Source organism: Coffea arabica, chromosome 9c (assembly GCF_036785885.1).
Source record: "Coffea arabica cultivar ET-39 chromosome 9c, Coffea Arabica ET-39 HiFi, whole genome shotgun sequence".
NCBI classification, from domain to species: domain Eukaryota; kingdom Viridiplantae; phylum Streptophyta; class Magnoliopsida; order Gentianales; family Rubiaceae; genus Coffea; species Coffea arabica.
The window spans coordinates 39,926,650-39,942,423 of NC_092326.1; the positions used below are offsets into that span (position 1 = coordinate 39,926,650).

The 15,774-nt window shown below is 37.4% G+C and overlaps 1 protein-coding gene and 1 long non-coding RNA gene across 2 annotated transcripts; both read right to left on the bottom strand.

The window, feature by feature from the left end:
* Nucleotides 1-2,145: 2,145 nt before the first annotated feature.
* LOC113708769 (uncharacterized) lies at nucleotides 2,146-8,913 on the bottom strand. The gene is made up of 8 exons (XM_027231365.2): nucleotides 8,741-8,913; nucleotides 8,308-8,331; nucleotides 7,354-7,459; nucleotides 7,124-7,192; nucleotides 5,764-6,257; nucleotides 3,824-4,085; nucleotides 3,368-3,576; nucleotides 2,146-2,456 (listed from the first exon to the last, which is right to left on the bottom strand). Exons 1-8 carry the CDS (start codon nucleotides 8,743-8,745, stop codon nucleotides 2,390-2,392), a joined length of 1,236 nt encoding a protein of 411 aa, XP_027087166.1. The 5' UTR covers nucleotides 8,746-8,913; the 3' UTR covers nucleotides 2,146-2,389.
* Nucleotides 8,914-11,700: 2,787 nt separating this feature from the next.
* Nucleotides 11,701-12,476, bottom strand: LOC140013999 (uncharacterized). The gene is made up of 2 exons (XR_011820849.1): nucleotides 12,137-12,476; nucleotides 11,701-12,022 (listed from the first exon to the last, which is right to left on the bottom strand). It is a non-coding gene; the product is annotated as an uncharacterized lncRNA (long non-coding RNA).
* Between the last annotated feature and the right edge of the window lie 3,298 nt (nucleotides 12,477-15,774).

Here is a 15,774-nt window from a genome sequence, read left to right on the forward strand (position 1 = left end):
TGGAAATAACTCGTAAATTAAAACAAAACCAAAAAAGCGTTCATTGCATTTATTTCTGGGGGGGTTTGGCCAATAATTGCTAAAAAGTTTGAGGATAAAAGTGGATAACACAAATGTTATTGGAATAAATTAAAATGCCACTGGTTGGGTCATGACTCATGGGTGTAAACACTGACCCGCTTAGATGTTTTTTAGTATTTTTTAGCTTTCAAAGAGCAGAGTTCAAACTTGAGTTAAAGTAAGTACTCACACCCTTCCTTCGAGTTCAAACTCAAGACTCGAGCGAGCCCAACAGCACTTCTAGTTTGGGCGAAAGATGTAGGCAAGTCATTACTACTAGCAACATAATAGTGCTCAACGTTGTAGGCTTGTAGCGGAGCTGTCATATGCTGCAGCTCTCACCCATCTGCTTCTAGTTCTAGTGATTCTTACTATTGTTCTTCTCGTTTGTACAGCATAGTAGCAATAAAGGTGTACATTTAAAACTCATCCACCCATCATCCTTCTTTCTGTATTTGGTGTAGCTTCTCAGAATCATTCACAAGCGTCCATGTATTTAACAATTACACGTATGGATTGAGATCACAGAGTCGAATGATGGTGTTTATGAGTGCTTACTCACCTGCAAGATTTTGGCTTTTTTGCAACTAAGAAGGCCAAAAGGCTTGTGGCTTGGAATTTGATGCGTTCATGCAATTACACCACTACGACACATACATAGGGATCAAAGTGACGCTAATCAACCAGTACAGACATGAACATCATCGAAAACCCAAAAATGCTACACATCAAACTAAATGACAGAAGGACCGATCATTTATGCAGGCCAAAAGAGAACGGGAATGAAGCAGAAGCAGAAGCAGTACGTGAGTGATTTACAGCGAGATGACACCACCACCGGACATATCAGACCAGACGTCGATGATATCCCCATCCTCAAGGCCTATCCCCTCTGGTGTGTCCCAATCCTGAACCCTTCTCCCCTCGAAACTGAACCTTAGAGCAGCGGCCTCCAGCCGGAGATGATCGCAATAAACAAGCATCATCCGACCTAGACGAACATCCCGTTTGATTTTCATAACAATGTCATTTGTGTGCTCCTTCTGCACCCTAATTGTTACATGACGACGTCGGTGTTTCTCCTCCTCCTTGGCTTCTGTGTCCTGTGTGACGCTTCCTTGTGCTAGCTTTTCACCCTGCATTTTCATCGCCACCCACCACTACCGACTAATTATGGGTGTTGGGATTCTTCTGCTATATGTCTTTCTAGTGCTAAACTGATGCTAAAAAGACTTGTGGTCTTAGTTATGATGATAGTAATAGTAGTATATGATGAAGGGGTAAGGACTTGAGGACCGGAACGGAAGGTCTGTTCACATATCCCAATGCTTGATTTCCAGCACTCCATTAATGCCATCTATTATTATTAATGGTTCAACTGACTTTTCGATATGACAGTGGATAGGTTAGTGCACCTGAATTCTGGGCATTGGACTGGACACTTCTTTTTTCTTCAATGGGGAATTGTGCAGCACGGCATGACTGTAGAAATTCAGAGCAGCACGGCAACTGATATCAGAGTAAATCTCAGTGCTCTAGTTTTGAGGGCGTCATGGCCTGACCAAAACAGCACATGCACGGACCTAAGGGCGCGCACCATACTATTGTCACCGTCGTGGTTTATTTGTTGTTCTTCAACAAAGAACAAAATCTGAAACATAAAGTAAATATGTGCAAACTATTTGTCGTGGACTGTGATCGTGTTCACGACATAATTGTGCCATGGATGCCCAATACAATCTTGTCACTCTTACAATGACCGGTACTGTAATTGCTTATGAATATCCTGACCATGGTCACCCAACATTTGCTATTCAAGACCTAAACATTCTCCAGCCACAGGAACGCCATGAACTATCTTATTGGGCTCTTAACGGAAATTAGCACAACAAACCTGATAGCAGATGAAATGATAATAGCACAATCCAAAATCTTAAAACTTCTTATTAAGATTTTATCTCGAAACAACTCTTCTCCCTAAGAAAACGAGCTGCAAATATAGCAAGAACCTAGTCGAAAAGCAAAATTTATTGGGACACAGATCAATTACCAGGATATAATAATTAAGTTAACTAAAAAAAAAAAGAAAAGAAAAAGCAAACTTGCATAAGATTGTCTAAAGGTATAAAGCAAGAGTATTTATTTGTTAACAATCAGGAAAAACAAGAATATAAATGACATTAGGGACGTTCAATATCCTTTATAGAAATAGTAAGCCACGAGTCAACATTCGAGACAACAGTGAGTTCTCAGGGCCAGGTTCAATTCCATCACCGGAGTTTTATTCCTCTTCATTGCCCAACTCAACAGATGAACTGTCTCCACAAACTCACTCCTCTTCTTCCGCCTCCTCCAGCCATTTCACAAATGGCTCCAATGCCTTGACAAAGGTTTGCCTGCATTCAAGAGCAAAAATTAGCTCCAACAACTTTGACCTGAAAAATCAAATGATCAAAAGTAGCGATCTCACAAATTTTCCCTAGTCTACCCCAGCATTCGGTAGTGAAAATGCAGAAGTTACTAGTTAGATCATGCATCCAAAGTGTTCATAGATAAGTAAACGGACAATTTCTAAGAAACACTAAACTATACATTTCACAACTCATGTTATTATTGATTTTCCAAAAAACAATGAAAAAATCAAAGCTCATTCAGAAAAGATAGGAACCAGTTAGTAACAAGGATGTCAGATAAATTGTTTAATCCCAGAAGATGAATAATAAACTGGATAGGCTGTAAGAGCTGATACTTTCCCTTTGGGACACCGCTACCACCACACTACACCCGCCAAAAGAATAATAACAATATGCTAAAACAACAAACCTGTTCAGATTGCTTGTTAAATATTTATGCTCAATAACTTCTAAAGCTCATCACAGTTTCAGGCACATTTTGCAGTACATCAAATATGTCGAATAGTGCCTCTGTCAAACTATAGCATGTTTACAAATAAATATATTTGTACCACCTGTGGAAAGCACGAGGTAACTACACCCTATGAGCAGTAAGCTGGGAAGATAAAACAAATTAAGGCAAATAGGTGAGAGGTCAAAGGCAGACGGTAACTGATTTCCATACTAATAATGAAGCGGAAATTACAGTTCTGAAGAGGTTTCCATCTAGAATGTGCATCTCTAGGGGAGAAAAGAAAAAGAAGATAATCAAAGTGTAAAATGACAAATATTAAGCTCTTTGATGGACTAAAGGTGACATTCCCCTGGAGGATTCTAGAAAATAGAAAAATAACAGGAGAAATTTACATGATATCTGCCTAAAAACAGTATCAAATGCCAATTAAATATAATACCTGCCCTTAGGATTGGTTCCCTTTCGGCACCAGTGAAGAATGGTATCTTCAGCTAGAACATCCTCGTCATAAAGGGACTTCACAATTTCAGGGAATAGTTTCATCAGTTTTGTATCCTCATAGCACTGGACTTGGATTTTGTATATAAGTTCCAGCTCCAGCTTTCCACTAGTGCAGAAGGTATTCAATAACTTTGCCCATGTTTTGACCTAAACATAGAAAAACATTCAAAAAATATATTCAGAAACTATTATGTAAACATTACAGCCAGTGCAAACAGTAGCGAAGCTTTTCCTTCTCTTTAAAACATGAAGAGCAGGGTAAATCAGGAACAGAATCACCATGCAAAACTCCATAAGTCAAAATAGTTCAAAACTCTATCTGTGATTTAGCAAGTTGTAGCTAAATACATACAATGCTTATGCAGGGTCCCCATACATAAATCAAACGTCATACCTGACGAAGAGCTGAATTTGCATTCTGCTGTTGGTTCTTGCCTGACCACTGAACAGCATCCATCAGAACATCCCACAGAATCCGAACAACCTCAATGTCAGGAAATTTAGCATCTTTTACATGTTGCTTCACTGTTTCTATGACTTCAGATATGTCTGCTTCTTCTGCTATCTGGCTTGTTAGAGCAGATTTCATTTCCTTCAGCTTCACCTCAAATATCTTCTTGTCATTGTACTCAACCAACGGCAGAAGCCCCTCTTTGCTGAAACATTCATTTAATTCAGTACAGTTGACTAAACTCTGGAAACAGACGATAATAAAGAATTACAATGTTTAGGACTTACTATCAACTAAATAAGACCTAGAGACAAATTGAGTTTCAGATCACCACCAATGAATAAAACAATAGAAATATAACTACTATTAGCAACATGTACATAGAACCAGACAATATAATGATTGAAAATTGCCCCTTAATGCATATACATGCACATTCAAGTAAAATTGATGCATACTGTTGAGAATTGAGAGACGTGTTTATTAAGTGACTGTTTTTCCAAGTAGATGAGAAAAAGGAAGGGAACTAGGCAACAGGCATTAAGAAAAGAGAATCAACATTATATCACAAAACCAAAAAAAAATGTGTGTGTGTGTGTGCGAGAGAGAGAGAGAGAGAGGGCACATTTGGGAAGGGGAAAGAGTAAAAACCAAAGCAGGCCTACGCTTTTTGCCTGCTTAAACATCATCATTCTTACATATGGGTTCTTGTATTATTTTTGGAACTTCGAAGATAAGCAATATAATCCTATTCAACTCGCCAAAGCTAACCAACAAAAAATAAAAATAAAAAAACTACCTAAGTCTTTCCTCCATTTCTTTGGAGGGAAGAAAAATATCATGTTTGATGTGGATTGCGTATTACTACTAATTTACTTTCTTTTCTTGCTTGGCTGAATTCCAAACAATCTTGCTTATAAACTTTTCAATGCCCTCATTTCATTCCTCTCAGACCAGTTAACAAATTAATTAGAAAGGAGGCCCAACTTAAAGCATAGGAAAGTTCAAAGCAAAAAGTGACAAAACTTAATATATGGAAAGAAATGAAACATGACAGAGTTCAAGAAGCACAGATGGCAGTGACAACAATAAAGATATTACTTGAAACTAAAGACCAAAATTCTCTTCAAAGAAGAAAAGAGAGAAGAAATTGACGTCAACACACACACACACACATATCATGGTCATCACAAATACATACTGCTCTCATCTTAAATAGTGATCGTAAGAAGAGTTGACGGCGTCTCTCAATTTCTCTATACTCCCCCTGTATACTGAAGGATATAATAAAAAAAAACACTAAGACAGCTTTTGCTATCTGTCAGTTACTTCTTTCAGAAACTTCTTTCTTCCCAAGAATAATGTACTGAGTAAGAACTTTTTTCTACATTAGTAAACCATACACAACCACACAAACACTAAAAAGTAAAACAAGCAGCTTAAACCTTTCTCAGAAAATCTACGGAGTAACTCTTCATTTGTTCATAGGACACAGTACAAACATGGCATTTGCTTAAGGCCAAATATTTTCTTGACGTTATCAAATTACTCGAACAGAGTATATCCAATGGTAAGAAAAGACGGTTTATCTTCATGACTTAACACAATGGCACTTGCATATCCAATAACAGCTAGGTCACATAAAAAGGATGGTAGAATCATACGATTCAAATTCCATAATACTGTAAACATGAAACCGCTCTGTAAGCAATCTCAAAATAGAACGAACAAAAAGACAAAAGCCAATCAATTCAGATCTTTTCTATCACGAATTTTTACAGGAGCACCTAAAATATTTAAATTTGATCTTACAAAAGCAAAAAGGAAAACTGAACTGCCACTGAAGGCCATTCCAAATTTAAAAAGGGAAAGAGAAAACTTACGTGAAATGCTCTGAGAAAGCTTCAGGAGTTCTCTTTGCAGGGGGGAAGAACTCAAGAAGATTTTCCTCCATCTTACCCCGCTTCAAGATTGAAATTAAATCATCAAGGCTGTTATCAATCAGATATTCCTTAAAGAAGTCTGTGATAAATGACAGAACTAGCCCTTTGCCAACAAGGTTATCCTTAAGTAGGGGTTGGAACACAGTCTCAGGTGGGAGACCTGACAACTTCTGTGAAAAAGCAAGAGCAGTGAAAATAGCAAGCTTCTTCCTTTCATTTTCCTCGAAAAGCTCCAACGATTGCAAAAATCTTCGCATAACATTTTCAAGGTTTTTTATAAGGAAAGGTTTCCTTCGCAATATCTTCTGTATGTATACTACAGATGGTAAAATGACATCACGCTTAGGCTCACACTCAATTATAGAGTAAGGATGGCGGTCCCCCTCATCAGGTTTAGTCGTTCCAGGTTGTGTACGGCCCCCTGTGAAGACGACCTGAAAATTTACAAGGAGTAAGATCAAAGAGCACAGCAGCCTCAAAGTCCTCAGACAATATAAAATGGTAAGTAATCCTCATCAGGTGCCATTGGAAGATTTGTTTTTACCAACCCTCTTTCCATTCCAGCACTACTTCCCAAAGAGAAATGGAGAAAGAAGTAACCCAAGAGAGAAAAAGAAGAGCTTGCCTATGTAAACCCCCGCAAGTACTTTAATATCCACACACTTTGAACTACCAAAGAACAAGATCTTCAGACAACCTTTTTACTGCTCAAGTTAAAAGGAACCAACCAGAAAAGCACTTAAAAAAATGGTCTTCACATACTCATACAGCACCACTATCAAAATTTAGGATGCCCCAAAATTTGTGCTAGGTGAACATATCTAGCAACTGGATGCATCCATTGGCATTAAATAGGCAATCCACAAAAAGGAAAGCCAACTACACTTGTGGAGCATATAATTGACATCTCAGAGTCTGAAAACAGTCATGTTTCCAGTGGGTAGAGTACAAAATGATAATAATACAATTAAATGATGATAGGAGCTTCATTCGTTTTTCTTCAAGCACAATGGTAAACAAGACTCATTCACAATGCTAACAACATCACCATCCAATTAAAGCACAAGAAAGTCTCAATTATCCTTAGCTGTACAATCTCATTTAAAAAAGTTCATGGCTAGCAGGAACAGTTCTTTCCACTCAAAATTCATAAATTTTATCAAACCTTACAGACATTCTTGTTTACTTCCCACTGACAATGTTTGCAGTCATAGTGAGATGGAAATTGAAATATTAAAAACTAATGGCAATACACGCATCAAGTATATAAAGAGCTTTACAAAAATCCTGAGATACTTGCCTCAAAAAAGGTGTCACCGTATCTTGAGAAGTTAAGGTCTGAGGACTCAATGCTCTTAGCAATAAGTTCCTGCATGAAGTGTAAAATTTATTATGGAACCTCTTTGACCCCTTCACCAGCCAAACATGCGTACAAACTTGTAAGAATGCACAACCAGGTAGAATATAAACAAAGAAAAACAGAAGAAAAAGGGAGAAAATGAAGTTAGTATGGATCAAAAAAATATTTACCAGATCACCAGCATTATCCAGATAAATCTGGACCACTGCATCCGCAAATGCTGCAGGGTCCAGCGGTGCCGCAATATTCCGTTTGCGGGTCTTAATCCGCGTGCCACTGTACGGCAGACCAAATTGTCAACTAATTCTAAACAGGGTAAGTGTTTAAAACAAACACAACAGGCCATAATATTCAGGATTAACACATTTTATTTGTACTACCTATGTATATAATCATATTAATTGCCAAACAAATATACAACTGCAAAAGAAAATCAGGTCAATTAAGCAACTAAGCTTCTGATTTAGTTGACAACATATAAGAGAGAACAAATCACGATAGTTCTGATTGAGTTGTCCACAGGATAAATGAAAAATAGTTGATGGGGGTAACCTCAGTCTTGACAGGCTAAAATCAACAACCTGACAGAGCAATTTTTACATGCATGAAAGAAAACTTATAGCATCACACTCTCTATGGAGCATGACCCATCACTTTGGCAATGATGCAACAACATATAGAACCCAAAAGTGCAAATAAAACAAGAAAAGACCATAAATTTCAGAACCAAAATAGCATCATCTTGATGAAACAAAACCATAGGCGTTTTGAAGTCTAAAGAAACTGCAGAAAACCAGCAAAGCAGTGTGTAACTGTTGTGTTTTAAGGATAAATTCCCAGTTGGAACATGTCTTTGGTTCTTTCATTCTTCCTTCCTTTTTTGTGTTCTTTTCGGGCTAAAGTCACATATTCTGCTGTCAATTACTAGCTCTCTTGCATTTAAAACTGCAGAACTCAGTTCTCCAAACTCTTAAAATTAATATCCACGAAACCAATAACTATCCACCAGAATATTCCAATTTGACGTCAAATCATAATAAAACATAATCAATAGCTAGTACTAGCAAATGAACATCCTATTTACAGATTTATGCATGAAAACCTAAAAATTAAAGGAAACTTACCCAAGAGTGGGTCTCTCCTTCGAGCTGCAAAATCACACCAGATCAATAAGTTCAATACTCCATCGTGATTCGTGAACAAAATTTTTAAACAATAAAATCAGCTATCTTCTAGATCTATATATATATATAACTTAACCATAAAACGTCTTCTCAGCTAAATCTACAGCAAGAAATCATAGGGGAAAAAAAACAAAGGCTAGCTTTTGTTAAATCAATTCCAATCTTTTCCTGCTTTGGAAGACGATTAGTCACCTAACACATCAGAATGAACGAATCATTCGATCTTGAAAGAACGATTAACACCGAATGTTCAATTGACATTTTTAGAAAAAACAAAAAGCAGATTTTCCATTTCAGCAATTTCTTAAAGAGTAAAATCAGATCTATCTGCAAATATCTCATCAAAGCTAACTCAAAATCAATTCATTATTACCTCATAAACCAAGATGTCGAAAAATCGAGGAATTGGAGTCTTATGAGAGACTCTTTGCTTTGTGCGATGATAGAAACGTAGAGAGAGAAAGGGAAGAAGAGAGAGAGGGAGAGGGAGCACCAATATGGTTAGTTTTAACGCGCAGGAAATTATTTATAGCCTGAGACTTTCTTACAATTACCCAAAAAGGTCGGGGTATTTTATATACTAACTTTCTCCAACTTTTAGCAAGGTTATAGAAATTTCCCTCATTAACTTTTGGTTATTACTTTGACATCCTCTCTCTCTCTCCGTTTTGTTTTTTTTTTTTTTTCCTTGAAAAAACTTTAACCTCCTTATGAGGTTGGCTATTAGGGCTGTAAATGAGTGTAATGAAACCGAACATCTTAATATTCAAATTTGTTTGATTATTTTAACAAGTTTAAAATTTTATTTAAATTTAACTTTTTTTATCTGAAATAAATCGGATTTGAACGAGTTTTTTTATCGAATTTAAAAGTTATTGAATATAAGACGCTAGTCAAACTCCACTTAATTAGTTGGCAAACCAAAATCAAACGAACTTTTATCAAATCAAACTCGAATCGGGTATCGAATAACTCGATTCATCATTCAGTCCTATGTGGTATATCTTATTTTGACCTCTTATATAATGGATAACTTAGGTGATTTAGATTTACAAATTATTTGGTTTTATATGAGACCCTAGCCAGTGGAAGTGGTTTAATGACAAGAAAAAAAAAAGGGATCAGTGATTTGTAAGCCTAATCAAGTCGCTTAAAAAGGCATGATAAACTATTCTTGTCTGGTTGCTTACAAATTTGAATCAATAATTAACAGCATGAAATAGTGTATTCAATGATTTACAACCAAAAAATAAAATTCATTGCTTTGCATGTCAGTACAATAATCATCTAATCTCGTAAGATATTACTAATAATTAAAACGGTCAATTAATCTCTTTGAGAAAAAAAGGTTACAATTCCAAGATAGAAAGGTTATACAATTGATAAAAAGATGGGTCACATGCGTTTGGATAGGAGATTATTTGAAATAACTACTATAACACTTTTTGTGATATAATATATGCGAGATAAAAAAATGATTGGAAAGATAAATAGATGTGTTAAAAATTGTGTTTGTAATACAAGCAAATAAAAAATTTTTTTTTTTCCAAATCATGGTTAACCAAACACACTTGTCTAAAATTTTAAAGTTGATTCGTGCAATTATGAATTCTATGAGGGCATTCAACATAATTAATATGTTCCTTTATCCCCCAAAAAAAAATATTTCTAGTTTCCATGGTCCAATCATTGGTCCTAAAATTACTACAATAGACACCAGGCGAGTAAGGATGAAGCTCCGTCCGTACGTGAGACTCTCACCTCCTCATGCAAGTGACTCTTGACTAGTTCTTTAACATGCAAGCCTGTTTGCTTTTATAGAAAATTGTTTTATATATATGAAATAAAAAAAGCGGTGGTTGACCAATACGTAAACGGCAATCCAAACAACACTTTTGTCATTCCATAATTCTCGAATTTTGGTGACATTTTTTTGTGGAGCTGGGATAGGATTATGGGGGGATAGTTAGTGGGGGATAGGAAAAGTGAATCTCCGACGGAAGCGGTTGCTTTGCAGAGGCACCCAGGGCCAGGAGCGGCTTACGCGTTCCGCTGCTAATGGGTTCCGCGTTTGGCATCCACAGTAGCGTCATGCATGTGAGCCACTGAAAAAGTAGTGCAATGTCGTTATCGTCCATTGCTTTTCAATCTTCAAGTCCGGATTGAGTCAGCAGTCAATTGCCTTTGTCTAAATCTCCGCCGCCCTGCCGGGGGGTAAAATTCCGGGCGAGTTCATCGCATGCACTTGTGACTAGCTTCTTAATTACTACTACTACTAGCAAGTAAATAACAAAACTAGTCACTAAATTATTAAAAAAATATTAGTTTGATAAGTAAATTTCTCTCTTGAACCAAAAATTTTTTTTTTGTAGTTTCAAGAAATATATATTTGTATAATGAAAAAAGAGAAAAAAAAATAAAGATTGCATTGTAAAAGAAAATATTTTCAAACATTTTACAAGGGGTTTAAGAATATTTACTAATTTAAAATTCAATCAGCAATCCAAAATTTTCAATTACTAATAAACATGTAAAAATTTTCTAAAATTACTTTGGGTTATAGAAATAATTTTTACCAGATATGAGCTCCATAGCTAATTCTTTTTTCTTTGACCTCAAAGAATACACTCGAAGTAGGTGCAATAGCAGAAAACAAGTGTGAGGACTTGACCAATAGTAGAAAGACAACAAGTGCGAGCAGTCTTTTCCAGTTTTGATGTACAATGAAGGCAAGCAAAGCGGGGTGCGGATCATGAATTGGCTCGTTTTGCCAAGTTGTCCGACTTTGTTGACTCTTGTGGGATTTTTGCTTGTCTGTTTCCAAGCAATTGCTCCGCCAATTAGTGATTGGAATTTCCCTTTTGCCTATCGTTAAGCAAGTGGTGTTGGTGGTGGACGGTTTCAACCATCTAGTTGACGAGACTTTCGTTTTTATCAGACAAAAAACAAACAAGAAATGGTGAAATCATCCCAGATTTTGAGGCTCAGTATTTGCCATTTGATGCACAACCGAAATGATTGACTAGTTCTGCTACCTGGCCTTGTTCATTCTTGGGAGTTGCATAAACCAGAATCAAGTATGATAATAAAGAGTGTAAAGCCTAATGCCTTCATTCTTGGGAGTCACCAAAACCAATCAATTCCTGTGATTCCGAACATAGACACGCATGTTGATAGTTAAACGAAAATGAAAGAGGAACGACAACTGTGTAAAAACCACTCTCGCTCTGGCAAGTTGGATGGTAAAATAGAAGAGATTGCGAGCAGGAAGTCATGAATTCAAAAAGTCGCTACTGTCACCCCATCGCGCCTGCAAGATATTTGAGCTTGAAATGGTTGGAAGGAGCAAGACAAGCAAAGCATTCAACATATGGATTTTGAAAGAGGTAGTAGACATCTCAGTCAGGCAATTCATCAAACACCTAGTATTATCCTAGGCGGGAAAGCAACACTAGCAGGTTCACAAAAAACTTTCTAGTCAAAAGCTACGATTTCTCTTCTCGAATGGCTTCAAAAGCAGGATCAGATGGCTGGTCAGTTATAACAGAGTCGATGATATGTGGGTTTTGTTGCTGCTGCTCTTGTTCTTGGGATTGGGAGTTGATGAGCTGCTCCATGTCCCTCATCCTAGTCCTAGCAACATTTGTCACCAAAACTGCAACAAAACAAAGCAAAAACAGGAACCCGTTTTAGCAGCAGAAATGCGGAATTTCATGGAGGGGCAGAAGTGGTGGACAAAGGAGAGACGAGAGACGGTAGCAATCAGTACCGGCGGCAGTTCCGATGGTCCAGATCCAGAGGATCTTTACTCCGGGACTCTTGTCTCTCCACATCTCTCTCTTTCTCGATTTACGGTTTAGACTTTGCTAGCTTCAATTGCAGTTTAACAAGTCGTACCTCTTTGATTGGTATTCGGCGCCCTTTTCAATCCAATTTGTTGGGCCTGCGAGGGTATCAGTCCAAACTCCAAACAAGACAAGATTGGTGAAGGAAGCAAAACAATTGTGAATATCTAAATGGGCTTAGGCCTCGTTTATGATCGGTTAAAAAAAAGGTCTTCCTTTTTCTCCATTTTAATTTCTTGGAGTATGAAAAGTTTGAATCTAATAACTCCATTAACATGGTTCGACACAAGAACAATGTTCAATTGAATAATTGAGTATTATCATGTTGGGCAAAAAACCTCAGCGGCCATTAAACTATTGTCAAGATCATATTTTGGCCATCGAACTATTTTTTGTCAATAATTGGTCACTAAACAACTTAATCAGTAGATTCGTGGCCATTTCGTCGGTAATGACTCTTAATTTCTGAAATTAGTATGACATGTGGCAAAGCACAGGGGCAAATTTGTCCTGGCAAGAAATATATGCTGAAGACCATCAATGCTGCACTTAATGAAGAGTTATTCTTCAAGATTGCCAGCCACAGCCTCACGGTTGTTGAGGTTACGCCAGGACAGACCACAAATGCCATTTTAGAGGCTGATCTTGGTATGGGCAAGTACTTGATGGCAGCCTCACCATTCATGGCGGAGCCCGTTCCTATCGACTACACGCTACCACTGCCACCGTGCATTATTCCGGCACCCAATCATCTGCAGCCACCACATTAACAGACCTTCTACCTAGAAATGCAACTCCTTTGGCTACAACATTCGTCGACTCCCTGAAAAAGCCTCAACTCACAAAGACACCACGTCAGAGTCCCCTTGACCGTTGATCACTCTCCTTTTCACAATGGGCCTAGGCTTCAACCCCTGTGCTACTTGCATCCATGGATCGCGAAAAGCTGCGTACTTCAACAACATCTCATTTATCAAGCCAGAGATCTCGCTCCTTAATGCACATTTCTTTAACATCAGCGGTGTCTTCACCGATGATTCCCTGGGGAATCCGCCAATCCGGTATAACTATATCGGCGAACAGCCCACGAACCTTAGGACAATGGAGGGTACAAGGCTTTACAGACTCGCCTTTAACTCGACAGTTCAACTGGTCTTGCACGACACGATATGGGTTTAGGAGAGCATCTCGACATTCACTGGCTTCTTCGATTTCTGACATCTAATTTAGGGCTCCCAATTGAGGCCCTATTTTTTACTCCACAAAAGACCAAACACACTAAACCAAGATTTTCCCTTCCCTCCTCTTCGATGGTTTAATGAAAACTAAAGTAAACGGTCAGTAAATTGTTGGACAAATTTGCCCCTGTATTTTGCCACGTGTCATGCTAATTTCAGAAATTAAAAGTCATTACCGACGAAATGGTCACGAGTCTACTGATTAAGTTGTTTAGTGGCTAATTATTGACAAAAAATAGTTCGATGGCCAAAACATGATCCTGACAATAGTTTAATGGCCGCTGAGGTTTTTTGCCCTATCATGTTTGACCATATTCATTTTTCCAATCACAAGCTCTCAAGTTTCACCAATTTTTTTTTCTTTTTTGATTACCATATTCTAGTTCTAAATAGGGGTTAAATCAAAATTGAAACTAATGTATGTTGCAAATATGAAATGAATTAGAGCAAGGGACTAATGTGCAAGAGTTTTTTTTTTTGTTTTTGTCGCAACTATAACATTTTTTTAGTCTAATATATTTTAAAGAGGTTGTATAAGGGTTAGTGGGTCTACAGATTCGAATAGATCAAAAAATTTTGGATTTTTTGTTTACTGTAGGCGAGTTCGAAACCCCGACTTATAGTTCAAAGAAGGATTTAATCTCTTTTTAATGATCACCGAACCAAAACACGGTGGTTTAATTTGCGTCAGTGCATCTTCCCATTGCATTTTTTTTCCCTATTTGGTTTGGTATAACTCGGATACAAATTAACACATAATTAATTGGTCTAAATGTAAGGGGGATTTTCAATCTCACGTTCTCAACCTTCATTAATTCTAACTCTAACAGCTCTCGGCGGCGAACCCGAATGGTTTAATCACTAATCGTTTGTACGCTGATAACTTGGTACATATGGCTTGTTCTCTTTTTTCCAAAGCCCAAAGGACTTTTGATAGCTTTGTCAAACGAAGCTCCCTTGTGGAGGTTGATATCCCACATCGGAGAGTAGAGGGTTTGGGGTAGTGTAGTTAAGTGCCCTGTGAGGACTCAAGAGTTGCCGGCTTTTGGATTTCTCACGGGAATTTCGTTTGACAAAGCTATCAAAAGTCCTTTGGGCTTTGGAAAAAAGACATCAGCCTCATTCACGGGGGGTAACGGGTCTCTTTAGGTTCAGCCCACCGCAGGGCAGGCTTCCTTGTGGAGGTTGATATCCCACATCGGAGAGTAGAGGGTTTGGGGTAGTGTAGTTAAGTGCCCACATCGGAGAGTAGAGGGTTTGGGGTAGTGTAGTTAAGTGCCCTGTAAGGACTCAAGAGTTGCCGGCTTTTGGCTTTCTCACATATGGCTTGTTCTCGTTCCACCAGAAATCAACTTTTCTAAACACTGATCGACCTTATTATTGGTGCAGGCAATTGTTGCTTTTCCAGTTGTAGACATATGTCAGTCAGTTCTAGGAAGCTTTCCAGTTTTAATCCATCATACCAAATACTACTCAAAATATCATTTCATGTGATCGTCCAACCGAATTCTTTAGATACAACCTGAGAAGTGCTATGAAATAATTTGTCCCAACTTCTAATTGTTTTATATACAACTTGAGAATGTACAGTGAATCTATAAAATTGATTATTTATAGCCAATCCAGACGGGGGCACTCAATTGTTAACGTGAACAATAACACTAGAATAACCTTAGGATGCGTTTAATAAGATTGAAGTACGAAAAATTAAAATCTAAAATATAAATTCATTAAATTACTGAATTATTAAGTATTAAAATCCCATCATTCGAGTATATCTGTATTAAATGATAAGTGAATAGGTTATCACTTATTTTTTAGAATAAATTTGGTCTAGAAAATTGAGTGACATCTGAGATGTTTTATTTTTTATCATCAAATACGTGTGAATAGATTAAAATCTGAACCCAACCATTAGGTTTAAATACTGAATTGGATTATGAAACAGTACCTTAGTTTTCTGGGACTAATGATGGTGTGCAGCTGCAACCATATTATGTTTTCACCAAATTCTGCTCCATAGCCTGAATATCTACGTTGTACACTTGATGCTATAGTATTTACAAACCTATCGCAAAAGCATCCCATTTACTCACTTTTTTCCTTGACGAGTTGAGAAAAAATATTCGGGTATGTCCAGCATAATGCCCTTCCTTTGTATTGTTTCAAAGGGTCTTAGATCATTAATTGGATGCTATTGATCATTGATTCACTAGAATACTGTGTATTTTGGTCAATTCCAGTTATATAAAAAATGCACAAAATTAACCATGCAAAGTTTGGAGACGGAGAAAATTTCTTCGCCTGCAAGTATGACTCAAGCC